At 37.6% G+C, this 14549-nt stretch overlaps 1 protein-coding gene across 3 annotated transcripts in view; it reads left to right on the top strand.

Annotated features, from left to right (window-relative positions):
- The window catches only part of CLEC16A (C-type lectin domain containing 16A), a 53688-nt gene that overhangs the window by 26705 nt on the left and 12434 nt on the right, over positions 1-14549 (top strand). For all 3 annotated transcript variants that reach the window (XM_054180615.1, XM_054180614.1, XM_054180616.1), the window contains exons 13-21: positions 564-686; positions 2204-2313; positions 2807-2851; positions 4186-4236; positions 6424-6552; positions 9725-9845; positions 11418-11569; positions 12264-12468; positions 13255-13422. In XM_054180615.1, coding sequence (XP_054036590.1) covers positions 564-686; positions 2204-2313; positions 2807-2851; positions 4186-4236; positions 6424-6552; positions 9725-9845; positions 11418-11569; positions 12264-12468; positions 13255-13422 — 1104 coding nt within the window. The remainder of the gene's footprint in view (positions 1-563; positions 687-2203; positions 2314-2806; positions 2852-4185; positions 4237-6423; positions 6553-9724; positions 9846-11417; positions 11570-12263; positions 12469-13254; positions 13423-14549) is intronic.

The following is a 14549-nucleotide window of genomic DNA, read 5'->3' as shown; positions in this document are numbered from 1 at the left end:
TTTGCTATTTTAGAGGAACAGGTTGAAGAAAGATGTGGTTAGTCTCCTTCTATAACAAGTTAGCGAGACTCTCTGCTTCACTATCGGGAGGGTATTAAATAAGAGGGTGCTAGTTACAGAATAAAATCCCTATTTTTTAAAAACATCTGAACTGATCACTTGATCAAAGTGGAATTCTAAATGAGACTTTTGTCTTTTTGCCTTTAGCCTTTATACTTTTCAGATACATTACTTGTTGTTGGTTTCCTTTATTTTATTTTACTTGTGTAAACAAATAGCCTTAGAATTACAGATACAGCAAAATGCTTTGTATGTCACCAGCCTCTTTGAGATTTGAATGTCTTCACACAGTAGGCTCCATTTATGCTGAGACTTTCCAGTGATAGAAAAGATGTGGTTAATTTTTGTTGTTCCTCTTTTTCCTAGTAATAGAAATTTAACTTGCCCAGTCTTGTATTGCTGATTACACTTTTCTGAGAAAACTGCTACAGTCTATTAAATACTTACCTTGAGCATAACCCTGTTTTCTAATTTACCTTTCTTCCTTTATCTCCCTACCAAAGGGATTGACCCAGTCAAGCTGGAAAGAATTCAACTTCCAGCTCAAAATGCTGAAGAGAGAAATTCATATAATCATGTACTTGCAGAAGGGCTCATCAGGATAATGAATTATGCTGCACAACCAGGTATCAGCTTTCCAGTATTTGTTTTCCTGCCAAGCTGAGATTTTTGAAGATTAAATAAAGGCAGGCTACCTAGCCTATTCTCTTTGAAGGGAAAGCATCTGTTTAGCATGCTCTTCGATCAACATGAAATATGTGTAGTATGTGGTATAAAAGACAACTGTCAGGTTTTCCTTGGTTGTTGAGGAACCAGAAACTCTGTGTTTCTGCTGAATATTTGAGTTTATACTCAGAACTATACAGGGAACTGTTGTCTTAATTCCTACTTTCTGTATTTTTGAATAAACAGAAATGATGAGATCCTACAGCTTTTAAGGTAGGATTTCATCCTGAAAATATGGCACCTTCGCTTGTAAAAGTAATTCCAGTGGAGTCTTGAAAACTATATTGTGTTCTTTGCTTATAGCGCTCTTCTAGAGGTGCCAACAAATTTTCCATGATTATTTTAATCACAAATTGTATTTTGGGTTCTGAACTGGTTTGCAGAAAATGTGGGGGGGTTTCCAGGCTGCCTTTTTTGTGTGTAATGAGGGATACAAAGCTCAGTGACTTGTTCCATGGAAACATTCTTTTGTTTGTTTAAGCCACATCTCTTCTGCCTGCACTTCCCCTCTTTGAAACTTCATATGAGTGGAACTGGTTTTCCCCTGAAACTGACATGCTATCAAATTCCTGATTCTCTGCAGAATAAAGTCTGCTGTTTGTTTGACTCAAGTCTGTTCTGCAGAGTATGAACTTGCCATGCTGAGTACCAGTCACAGATTAAAAAACGTGTTTATGTATAAGAGTTTGTACATACTGCAAGGGAGGAATACAAGATGAAGAAATGCATTTATTTAAACAAAAACATTTCAGGAGAAGGGTCAGAATTGTGAGGTTTTATTAAGCTTGCTAAATCTTCTTTTGTCACTTTTTGGGTGTACTAACTTTGTGTGTATCTTCAGTTTCTGCCAGCATAGTGCAAACTTGGAAAATGGTAGATGGGAGTTGGGGTGCAAAGCTTTCTGTCTCTTGGAATGTATTGGTTTAGGATTAAACACTGAGCTCCCACTGTGCATTTCTAATGCCTTTTTAAACTTCTGAAACTGTGAGCTTAGAAATGTCAATACACTCTTACTCCAACTTCTTCAGATTCTCACATACAGACTGTATCTGAATCCTTTGGACTATAAGAAAAAGCTATTCCTTATCAGTATGCTATATGCAAAGCTTCCTTTCATCTTGTAACTTTCTATGCCAAATGTCTCTGATTCTTTTGTCATTTTAGTGCAGTATAGCCTGTGCTTCAGAGTTGATGAAGGCAGTGGTTTGGGCTTCTTTTCTAATACTATTCATCCTATTGCCTTCTGATTGCATAGTTCTGCTTTAAATTTTATTCAGTTGTAAATTGCTCCTTCAGGTTTAGGGGGGTTTGGCTTGGTTTTGTGTTTAATAGCCAGCAGCATTTAAGAACATCAACTAATGAGAAGAGCAATACTAAAACTGCTGCTGTTTTGTGTAATGAAATTTTCTTTTCATAGATGGAAAAATCCGTTTGGCAACTTTAGAACTTGGCTGCCTATTGCTGAAGCAGCTTGTGTTTTCTAAAAACAGGAGCATCATAAAAGATGTTCACCTTGCTTGCCTTGAGGTAACTGTTTTCTTTCAAATTACCAGTCACAGCATTACTTGTCTTTGAGGCTTGTAGTGTAGTTGAGTAAATGTGTTTAATACCTGATTTCAGTAAGCATAAGCATGAAACCGAACTTCAAGAACATTCTTCTGTTGGTGGCTCTGTGTACTGAACATAAAGAATCAATACCCCATGTTCTGTTCTCAGCTTGGTTATCACTATTTAAACTCTTAACTTCTTAAGCAGAGTTATGTTTAATTTTCTGTCTGAAATCTGTACTTTATCCATCTGAACCATGTAAAGAAAAGTGCTTTTGAAACTAAGTTCACATAGGCTGTATTTTTTTAAGTGCAAGGACTGTGTTCTATAAGATTTTGGGCTGAAGGTTTTAAGTGTGAGGATGCTAACAGAAGTCTCTTCTGTATAAGTTTGGGTGGGTTTGGTTTTTTTAATGTGGCTTTTAAACAAACAGTGTGTTTACTCCATGAAACAGTTATTTTATGTTTTCTAGGGTGCAAGGGAAGAAAGCGTTCACCTCCTTCGTTGCTTCTATAAGGTATATATGCAAAATGCTGTAAGAAAAAGAATCCTTTACATAACATGGAGTTTATTTATAAGTCTGCAGCACAGTCTGTCCATAGTGCCAAAGGAAGCACTTTTTTTAAGATGGGCGCTCCATATTTGTGATGGAGAGCAAAGTGTTTCATTGGAGAATTCCTGTCCTTTCCTGCCCTTCCCATATCACCATGACATACATCACAAAAAAGCTGTTAGCAGCCTCAATGTTTGTATTGGAGATCGAGTTGGTGTGCTTTTATTGCAACTCCTACGAATTTCATGGCATGGAGCCACACTGTCAAAACATTTCTGGGATTTTGTCATTTGAGCTAATATGGAACGCGATTCTTTTTGGCATTACTTTTTCTTTCTGTCTTATCTGAAGCGCTGATCTAAAATTTTACTTAATCTTTGTCATTGTTGTTGGAAAACTCTGCAGGGTTTTGCCTTTTTGTTATCCCTCTGAATTCTAAACAATGAGAGAAATAAAATTTTTAGCCCTGGGCATTAAGTTCTATTTAAGCAGCAGTAAATCCACAACAGATTTCAAGTGTCAAAAATCTCTTCCTATTCGTGTTACAATTCCCTTGAAAAGTGTGTTCTCATTGTGGTTTATGAAAAGAAGTAACTTGTGGTGGGTTGCCCTTGGCTGGCTGCCGTAGACCCACCCAGCTGCTCTCTCCTCAACAAGAGACAGAATGAGTATAAGATGAAAAAATTCTTGTGGTTGAGATGAAGATGGAGAAATCACTTCACAGCTACCATCATGGTCAAAACAAACCCAACTTGGCAAAAATAAATTTATTGCCAATTAAAATAAATATAGATGGTGAGAAACAAAGGTAGATCAGAAAAACACCTTTTGCACGCACACACCCTCCCCCCTTTTCTCAACTTTGCTCCACCTTTGCTGAGTCTTCTGGACTCTTATGCTTCTGACTCATTCAGAGGGAACAGAAAATGGGAGTTTGGGGTCAGTTCATAACAGTTCATCTCTGCTCTTTTTCTTCCTCACACTCCAGGGCTCATCCACCTGCTCTGATGCTGCAGTGTGGGGATCTGCTCCAGCATAGCCCTCTCCATGGGCTGCAGAGGGGTCTTGCTCCCTTTTTCACACACTTTGTGCCCTAGGTGCTGGCAGCCTGGCTGAGGGGCTGGCCTGTGTCCAGCACTGGGGTGGCTGAAACCGGCTATGTCCAGCACTAGGCAACCTTGACCCTCACAGCCCTGCAGTCCACAGTTAGCACCTGCACAGGAGAACCCAGTAAATAATTAACAAATCCAAACAAGCCATAAGGATTGATCATCTGTCCATATCCCTCTTTTTGAAAGGGAGAAGAGATTTTTCTGGATATGTTTGAAGATGAGTACCGGAGTATGACAGTAAGTGACACCCACACCCCCTTCTGCCCCACCAGCCCAGACACAGCACAGGAGAAAGAACAAGTGCTTACTGATAGCAGCAGAGAATGCTGGTGTCTCTGTTTCTGGGAGTAGAGTAACAAAATATGGGTGATTTTTTTTTTTTTTGGTGTCTCTGTCAAGTTTCATTTACACTTGCATAAATCATTCATGTGAAATTTCACAACATTTTATTAAAGAAAAGCTCATTACTTTCTGAAAGAGAGTATGCAAAAATTATTTTATCATAGGAAATGAGACACTGGATTCATTTTTGTTTTTTTTCCTAATTGTATAACAATGTGAAAAGCTTCCTGTGTCTTTCTGAAGCCCAGCAGGGGTTCAGTTTTGAGTGGTGCCACTTCACTTACCAGTAGAGAGCAGGATTCTAGCAAGCAAATAGCCCCTCCAGCAGAAGTACTGCCTGTGCCACAGTACTGGCTGTGAAACTTGTAACAGATTATTAAAATTAATCTCTGACAGTTCATATTTAACCTATAAACATGTTTTAAAACTAATTGTCTGTTACACCTCTTAGGTTAGAACTCAGATTCAAAAAACCATTTTAGGTAGGAAAATAATCTGTGACTTTCTCCACAGTGGTGCTGTTTGGGAAAGCACAATCTACAGCTGGTGTGCTGCAATAAGCCTTTTAATATGGGAAGCATTTTGCATACCAGTTAAATGGAAGTATCTAATGTTATGTATATTTATTTTAGTTAAATACTGCTGTACTTTGAGAGGTGGCACCACTACTAGCATGATTTTTCTCTTGCAAGTTCAGTGTACATCTAGGGGTTTCTGTTGTAGCATGATTTCTGCAAAAGTGCTTTGTACTTTTTTTCCTTCTTTTTTTTTTTTTTTTTTTTTTTTTTTTAATTTCCTGTAAAGGATAGAGCTACACTCTGGAACTGGAAATTTGTTTTCTTTAAACCATATTTATGTGCCTAGCTAGCAAATGATATGCTGGGCAGGCTGATTTAAGTGCTGAGTAGCACTGATGTTATCTTGTCAGATGAGTTCTGTAAATAACATGGTATAGGACTTCTAGAAGGCAGAAGTTCTCTCTGAATGACAAAGAAAGGAAAAGTGTTTTCATTCATGAGAGAAGAAAACAAGAACAGAGGAGCAGTTAAATTGAACACTGTAGGTCTTAATATTTTTGCTTTCATCAATGATTTTCCTTTTTTAATATTCTTCACTTTGGTGATGTAAAATTCTGTTTAAAACCAGTGTGCACTCATGAAGTGCATCTGAAGTAATTTACTTGTTAGAAATTTTAGTTCTGTGTTCTCATTTGTTCTCATTGTCAGTGTAGATTTTGTTATCTTTCTATACGTTAACTGAATTTATTAATCCAGTGGTTTAGACACAGAGGATGAATTGCTCTGAGATCAGAGCAATTTTTTGAGTTTATGTTCAAGACTGCATTGTGAAAAATGTGGACCTTGTTTCATTCTGCTTCTTCTATGCTATCTGACCATGGCAAAGTGATCAGGAATGCTGCTGGATAGTTGGCTATTTTGGAATGCCCACATGACTGCCTTTTTGTCCTATGCAGAATATTGTACAAGGGCTTTTATGTGTTTTATCTATTCCAGCTGGTTTTTGGCAAAACAAAGCTCATGTTTCCACTGCGTGTGTATATAATAGAAGTCAGATGAGATTGCCCAAGGGTACAGAAGGATGGATATTTCAGACATCATTTATTCATGAAAATAAGTAGCCATGTAAGGGAAAGACTGTTATTGGCAAGACCAAAGGGAATTGTCTGGTGTGGAAATTCCTGTATTATTGGAGACTAGAGAGTCCTTTTTGGAGAGAGAAACTTTCTTGTGATTGAAGTAATTACAAATTTGAGTCAAAACTTAAAATTAAACATAATAGACTTTGAAGTTTAGTACTCATGAATCAGCTTTTCCTCTGTAGTCTTTCAGAGCTTTTCTTCCTGTGTTTTTTCAGTATGGGAACTTAAACAGTCTGTTAGGGGATAAGCAAATGTAGAACAGAGATTGCATGGAAGGATCTTAAAATAAGGTGAAGGGTGTTAACAGTTCTCAGAACTGAATTAAAATTCTTTCCTCTTACACTACACAACTATGAGTTGCACTTGAAAGACACAAATGCTTACTGTTCTATGTAGTAATCAATGTTAAAATATTTTTATAGATTAAACCTATGAATGTAGAGTACTTGATGATGGATGCCTCAATCTTGTTGCCTCCAACGGGGACACCACTGACTGGTATTGATTTTGTGAAAAGATTGCCTTGTGGAGATGTGGAAAGAACACGAAGAGTAAGGCTGTTTTTCTTACATTTGCTCATGACAAAATGAGTCCAAACAATTCTAGGCATGCAAATGTTTTTCCTTGAAAGATGCTTGATGGAAAGCTTCATCCATAAAGACTTGATGAGGACAGGTGTTTGTGGAGTACATATAATATTTACCTGTACTGGGGTTTTAATTTTTAAACTGTGGAGACATCTACAAAAAAGATATTTTGATCAATTGTCAATTTCCTTTGTGATCTGATGTCTGTTTCATTATATTTCTATAGTAAGAATCTCCACTGGAAGACTGTTTGGCTTCATATTGCTTGTGTGTCTAGGCATAATGAAAAAATAGAATTCCACTCAGAAGTGTTTATCTTGCTGAAATAATTAATGATGAAGATCTTGAGTGAGGATGAAAATAGAAATAAACCTATTTTTGTGACTGAAGCAATCTGTAGAGGTGATACTAAGCTGAATAATGACATCATTATCAGCATTCTTGGGATAATTAGTTCTTGTCCTTTTGCTGACAGTGTCCTGTAAGCCTTGCAATGCCAGTATGTCTTAAGGATGTATTGCTTCATGACATTGTTATTTGAAAAGTGGTGTTCCTTGGGTAGCTTTGCATTTATTTAAGTGTATATGTAAGTATATTGAAGTACTCATTGAAGAAAAAAAACAACACATTTCCAGGAATCTTCTGAAAACTTTTGTTTTCATTGCTTGTTATAAACCACACAACTTTCATTATCACAGTAAGTTAAGTTTGATAAAGTACAGTGAATTGTCTTGAAAGTACTGTTCCTAGAAAGCAAAAATACTTCCTAGAATTCTCTCAGAGACATTTAACAGAATGATACTTAGAAATGCATGTTAATGGAAACAACTGCTCCATTCAAGGCTACCTCTCTTAGGCTGAACTGCCATAAAAATATGCTGCTGAAATTCAGTCTATCTTGTAACATTGCTGCTACTGCTTAGCCTGCTGGAGGTCCTTTTTGCTGACAGTTTCAAATGGATAGTGGTTCAATTCTGAGCACCCCACAGCATGATTCTAAAAAAGTGCTCGAGTTTTAATTTACTAGCAAGTGAAAAAATCATGTATTTTGATTATATCAGGAGTTTTTAGCTGTTAGAGACCAGGTCTTTTTAGGCTTCCACTTCTTCTTTTACTGTAGAAAGTCCCTGTAAGTGGCAATTCCTCTTAACAACTTCAGGAGGAACTCTCAGAAATCGGGTATCTCTCAAGTTATCAAAGGCACATTTCCAAAATCCAGACAGCCAACCCCACTGAGTTAAAACATCAAAATGAGCAGAAGTTGTAGAGCTGCTTGCTGAAATCAGGTGCTACTGCTTGATCAAGCCTTCTACCTAGAATCAGATGCTTTCAATTTTGCTGTTGTTGTTAATTCAGTTACTGCTTGTTGGTTGTATCTCTTCTTCCTGACTTCTGTAGTCCTAAAGATGGTACTGCTTATGAGTACCCAGAATAACACAAACTCCTTTATGTGCTTATTTGGGTCTTGAACTCTGCAACTCGGAGTATGTAGCAAGCAAAGACTTTTGAGAGGAGGTTTTGAACTAGCTGTAAAACACTAATGGGAATATAATAAGATTCTGGTAGGTTTTCCTGCAAATTGCTGTTTCTTTGCATATGTATATAAATGCAAGAATCAGTGCAATGTTTACCTCAGCATAATGCATGGTTCTTTAATATGGATAGCAATTCATTTATGTTGCTACTTAAAACAGAAGCCAGCTGAAAATAATTCTAGGCCACTGAACTACTCAATTCTTTTATTGGGATCTAATAAAATGTTATAGGAAATCACAAATCACATGCTCTTGGGTTTATATTGGTATTACCAGCAGCTGAGGACTATTGGTATTGGAATGCAGTCTGCCTAAATGGGAGAAAGCACTCTGCTCTTATTCAAGAGGTAGTGTTAATATCATATTTTCATTGATACTCTTGATGTTCTTTGCTCCAGATAATCATATTGGCATATTAGATTTCAACAGAATGCCAAGTTCATCTTGCTCTGCTGTGGATTCTTGGAAAACCCAGATACATGAGTTCCCTTCTTTCATCCCAGTTCTGACAGAAGTTTCTGAAAGCAGCACTAGTATGATAGCTGGCCAAGCACTCACATTTCTGGTTCACAGGAGCCACAGTTCTGTTGATTTTAAAAATAAAAGGGTGAAGGGATTTACTTTAAAGCAATTTAGATTTGTTTTTTCTAGTACTTCCTGCAGTACAGGAGTTCCTGGGCACTGCAGCTGTTCCATGAATTCAATGCTTTTACTGTAAGACAGCAGTTAATTTACAGTATGCCACAGAATTACTATGTAGGGAACTGCTTTAAAAACAGAGCACTTGGAAGTAATAAAAAATGATTTTTTCATTTGCTATACTGAAGGTGCAGTTCTTTCAGTGAAAGAAAATTATAAATGGTGCTCTTCAAAATATGGCTAATAAAATGATGATTGTTCTTTTGGCACTATGTAGTCTTTGCGTACCCTGTGTCATTAATTTCTAAATCAAAACAAGAGTATTAATTTCACAGAGCGGCTGTTTGAAGCTGGTGCAGCTTTCAGAACACTGTGTCCTGATGCAGACCTTCTGAGAATACAGATAAGGCTCTCTGAGAATACACGTGGTTAGCTTTGATGAGCACAGCAAATGAAAACTCAGAAATCCCCACTGTTTTCTCTTGTAGACATCTTAGCTAAATTCAGCCAGAAAAGTTAATGCTGTTGTAAATTCAGTGTGATAAATCTCTGAAGGTTGGTTGTGTAGCTGCCTGTAGTGTGCAGGTATTGTAAATACCATCAGTCTTAAAATAATGATTAAAAAGCAGTAACCCAAGATTGTTCTTGCTTAAACAGCTGCTGTAATCATTTGCCTGTCAGTCACAGTGCATTTATGTGTGCCAGGGGGATAAAACCTCTGCTACTGCTGTGTCACTGAAAATGAATAGCGTGCTTCAACTTCTTTCATATCCTTTTCAAACTAACTTGGAAGTTACATTATACGGTCTCAATTTAAAAAAGGAGATTTACTGCTTGACAAATTCAGGGGCTATAAAAGCAAGATAGTAAACTCAGGGGCTGTAAAAGCAAGAATAGGTTCTTAAGATCCTGTTAAAACATGCGGTATTGAGTATAGCAATGTTCTTATTTATTTATTTAAGGCAATCAGAGTCTTCTTCATGCTCCGTTCACTATCACTGCACTTGAGAGATGAGCCAGAAACTCAGTTACCACTCACAAGGGAGGAAGATCTGATAAAGACAGATGATGTTCTTGACTTGAGTAAGTAGTCTCTTAATATCCCAAGAAGTCCGTCACAGAGCATTTCCGGGCCTTTTGAGTTAAAAACCCAAAAGAATTGTTGGTGTAATTCATTATCAAGGATTATTGCATAAAGTTTATCTTCTACTGGAATTGGAAAGCTTTGTGTTTGGTTTTCTGTGGTTGTTTTTTTGTGGGGGGGTTGGTTTTTACTTACTCAAATCATGAAGGATGCTATTTGTCCACAAATTCAATATACCTGTGTTCATTTAACATCAGAATATATGTCTCTAGATGACCTTATGTGTTACTGAACAGTACAGACTCCAGAGTAGTTCTGACCTAAATCATAAAGCTGTAGTTTTACTGTCTCCAGCGTTTTACAAAATTGAGAAGAAAGTGGCTGATAATATAAATATTTTTAATCCATTGCTTGTAATCGAGACCTAGAAGAATTTGACGCAGTGGCATTACCTGATAAGTAGTTAACTTCTGTTCAGGCAGTTGTCTTACTAAGAGCTTGCAGGTACCATTCACAGCTTTGGAGGGCATGTGGTTGCTAAAATAGAGTGTGTATTTTCTAGGGTTTTAATTTTTGAAGCTTCTTTTTTCTTAAAAGGAAGGGAAAGACTGCTTCATGTTTCAGCAATTCATTATTTTTTTTTCTAATTCTCTGTTTAACTGTTGAGCATCTTGTTCCAATTAAAGAAACAGTTGCCCTGGTTGCTTTAGTGGTTGTTACAGGAATATGTTCAGTATCTCAGAGACTCTTTGTGCATCAAGACCATTAATTATCTGACTGAATTGAGTCAAGCTAAAGTTTGCTGTGCAGCTAACAGAGCTGCTGTGCAGTAGCCCAATGGATAAAATGCAGATTAAACCTCAAATGAATAGATTATTTTTCAGAAGTGTTGCTAAAAAATTACTAATTTTTAGAGAGTATATTTGCCTGCAATACTGAAAATGACAGAGGAACTCACTCTGGCATTAAGTCTAAGGTATGCACCTTGGAGCAGTGGAAGGTGACAGGGATAAACTCATTTATCTCTAAATGTGGGAAGAATGCTAGCAAAGGAGGTAACTGAACTTGTGAAAATGTGCGAGCTGTAGGATGTGTTCTTCCATAGTTATAGTCTGTCCTCTTCCTGCTGGTATTTTTTGGGCCTGGTGAATTAAGCAGAATGAGCTTAATGCAACTCCTGGCTTTTGATCTTTCCCAAAGAGAATACACAGCACAAGATGTTAATTACGTTATGCAATTAGCAGTTATCAGCTAAAAAAGATGTCCAGAATTCAGTTGTTGTTGACTTGCTAAAGGATTGGTGATACACAATTCAGTTTCCTGTTTCAAAAAGAATTAGCTTTATACTGTAATGTTGACTCTTTTTCAGCAGGTGAGGTGAAATAAGCTGCTGCTGCCAAAAAAAAATTTAAGGGTGAATCTGAGCCTGAAGTAGCTTAAGAACATACTGAACAAAACATAGATCTGATTGAAATACTGTTTCCAAATATCATTTGTTCCTCCTATAAAACAAACCCCAGAACCCTTAAATTTCAGTAGCTATGTAATTTATTTATTTTTTATTCCTTCAGATAACAGTGACCTTATTGCTTGTACGGTCATAACAAAGGATGGAGGCCAAGTTCAAAGATTCCTTGCTGTGGATATTTACCAGATGAGTTTGGTTGAGCCAGATATTGCCAGACTTGGATGGGGAGTAGTTAAATTTGCAGGCCTTTTGCAGGTAAGAGAAGTTTTAATTTGGGTGGTTAGTTTTTCTGAGCTGAAAATCACCATTTTGATGGGTAAATGGTAATGCCAATGTTCTCTCTGTACAGTGCTTACTCATGTCTTCTTACTAGTTGGTTTTTTTTTCCCTAGTTCCTGTCTTTAAGACCATTATCTGTTTCTCTGAAGTTTACATAGTTTACATACTTGAAAATGAGGTAGTTTCCCCAGTATATGTTGGGCTGTGTTCATTTGAACAAAGAAATCTTGTACCTTAGGATTGATTCCAAAGTACTCTCCTTAAGGGGTACAGTAATGAACTCTTCTAGAGTTCTGATCTTCCTACACAGGTGTGGAAGGTGACATGTTGTAGCTTCAAAATGATATGTGTTTATCTAATTGATTTTGAAAGCTTGAAGAAGTTTCTCTCATTTGTATCTCTTTCTTGGCATAGCCAACACTATATCATCTGAAAATTACTATGCTAAAATAACCTAACTGAATTGTAAACTGACTTAATCCCTTGAGTACAAATTTCTGAAGAACTAAATCTAAGGTTGTACAATTTGCATAGTCTTTTTGGCTTTTAAACACAGAAACTGTTTTCTTAGGAACTTTAGTGGACCATTCATGGTATTTCCTTTAAATGTTGATATTTATTTGTAGTTTAAAATGCTAACTTTTTCATTAGCTACTTCTGTTTCTTTTAGGATATGCAGGTGACAGGAGTAGAGGATGACAGTAGAGCTCTGAATATAATAATCCACAAGCCTGCCTCAAGTCCTCATTCTAAGCCCTTCCCAATCCTTCAAGCCACATTCATTTTTTCTGATCACATTCGCTGCATTATTGCAAAACAGCGTCTTGCGAAAGGCCGTATCCAGGCTCGGCGTATGAAGATGCAGAGAATAGCAGGTGAGCAGCTGTTTTGAAAGGATTCTGGAAAACAAGACTTCATAGCAACTCACTCTGTTAGCATTTTGTGTTTAAAAAAATCTCAGAACTGGTGGGCCACAGAAGACTCTTAACCACAGTCTACTTCCCAAGCAATAGTTATTGCTGGATTAAAATATGTGTAAACATGTATAAAATATATGCATCAAAGAAAGTGTGAAAAGGAGGGACTTCTGTCTTATTACCACTAGCTACCAATCATTTCACAGAACTCAGCACTTCCCTTTAAATGTGATGGCCTGATTAGAAAGCAGATCTTCTACTGCCTTAGGGCTAAACTTGAGCTCACCCGAGTCCTGAGTTAAAGGTGATTTGATGGTTTGATAATGTTTAATGCTGGGATGTGGTGATGATGAGCAATCCAAAATGTTAAGTGGAGTATCGGCAGCAGCTAGATTTCTGTGTTTAGAGGAAATGCACACAAAGAGATTGAGTTCATTTGTGTAAATAGCAAAGAATGATTAAAACAATGCTTGAATATTGAGTGAATGAAGGATAAATTGGAGCTAATCAGTAAACTGAACAAATCAGTGAGTATAGGAAAGGAAGCTCTGAAATACAGGAAGGGAAATAAGTGGGCAAGTGGAAAAACACACCAGCTATCTTAGCTTGCTTCTGACACTCCAAGTATGTTAAGCAATCTGGTTTAGTCTTAAGGTCCTGAACAAACTGTCAATTTTATTTTCACCTACTCTCCCTTTTGTTTATTTTTGAGTAACAAAAATTATCAATTGTGGTTAAACATAGCTCTCCTGGATCTTCCTGTCCAGCCTTCAACTGAAGTTATGGGTTTTGGACACAGCTCTACAGCTACGGCCCAACACCTTCCATTTAGATTTTACGATCAGTCACGTCGTGGTAGCAGTGATCCTACGGTACAACGCTCCGTTTTTGCTTCTGTTGACAAAGTTCCAGGTAAGATTAGCATTCACTATCAAGTGAGTTTTGCTTGGTGATTTGTATCTGCAAAAGCTGAGCTCTAACATGGATCAACAATGAAAAGTTTACTGTGATACATTTCTGAACACACCACTCCAGGATGAGGCTTATGGAAAAATTTACTTCTAGAGAAACAAGTAACAGCTGGGTGTGTATATTTCAGGTATGTTGTGAGCAATACATCCATGGCAGTTTCTCCAAATACACTGCAAGTGTCTCAATACTTTGCCTTCCTTTACAAATTGTGTTAGTATAGAATAGAATAGAATTAACCAGGTTGGAAGAGACCTTCGAGATCATCGTGTCCAACCTATCATGCAACACTACCCAATCCACTAAACCATACAACCAAGCATCCTGTCAAGCCTCGCCCTGAACACCCCCAGCGACGGCGACCCCACCACCTCCTCAGGCAGCCCATTCCAGTGGGCAATCACTCTCTCTGTGTAAAACTTCCTCCTAACCTCCAACCTAAACCTCCCCTGACGCAGCCTGAGACTGTGTCCTCTTGTTCTGGTACTGGTTGCCTGGGAGAAGAGACCAACCTCCTCCTCACTACAACCCCCCTTCAGGTAGTTGTAGAGAGCAATAAGGTCACCCCTGAGTCTCCTCTTCTCCAGACTAAGCAACCCTAGCTCTCTCAATCTCTCCTCATAGGGCTTGTACTCCAAGCCCCTCACCAACTTTGTTGCCCTTTTCTGGACACGCTCCAGCAAGTCAACATCCTTCCTAAACTGAGGGGCCCAGAACTGGACACAGTACTCAAGGTGTATAACCATGTTTCACGTACTAGATTAGATAGTTATGTAAGAGATTAGTCAGTTGTGTATAGTTCTTCCTTTAATTTGGTTATGAGTATTTTTTTGCCTGTTAGTAAAAATAGCTGTGATGCTGTGCACTGTTTTGTTCACTCAGAGCTAACAAGACAGAAAAAGAACCACAGGGCTACTACTAAAACATTAGCTTGGAATTGGAATTAAAGGAATTACCCTAAATCAATGAGTTCTTCACTCTTGTCTGTTTATGCTCTGTTCCACAAATAGACTTCTCTGCAGAGCTTTTTGTTTTTCCTAGGTAGTGAATATTTCTCCTTTTGAATCATT

Source organism: Dryobates pubescens, chromosome 4 (genome assembly GCF_014839835.1).
Source record: "Dryobates pubescens isolate bDryPub1 chromosome 4, bDryPub1.pri, whole genome shotgun sequence".
NCBI lineage: Eukaryota > Metazoa > Chordata > Aves > Piciformes > Picidae > Dryobates > Dryobates pubescens.
Note: the sequence above shows the minus strand (reverse complement) of the source record. Positions and strands in the feature narration are given on the sequence as shown.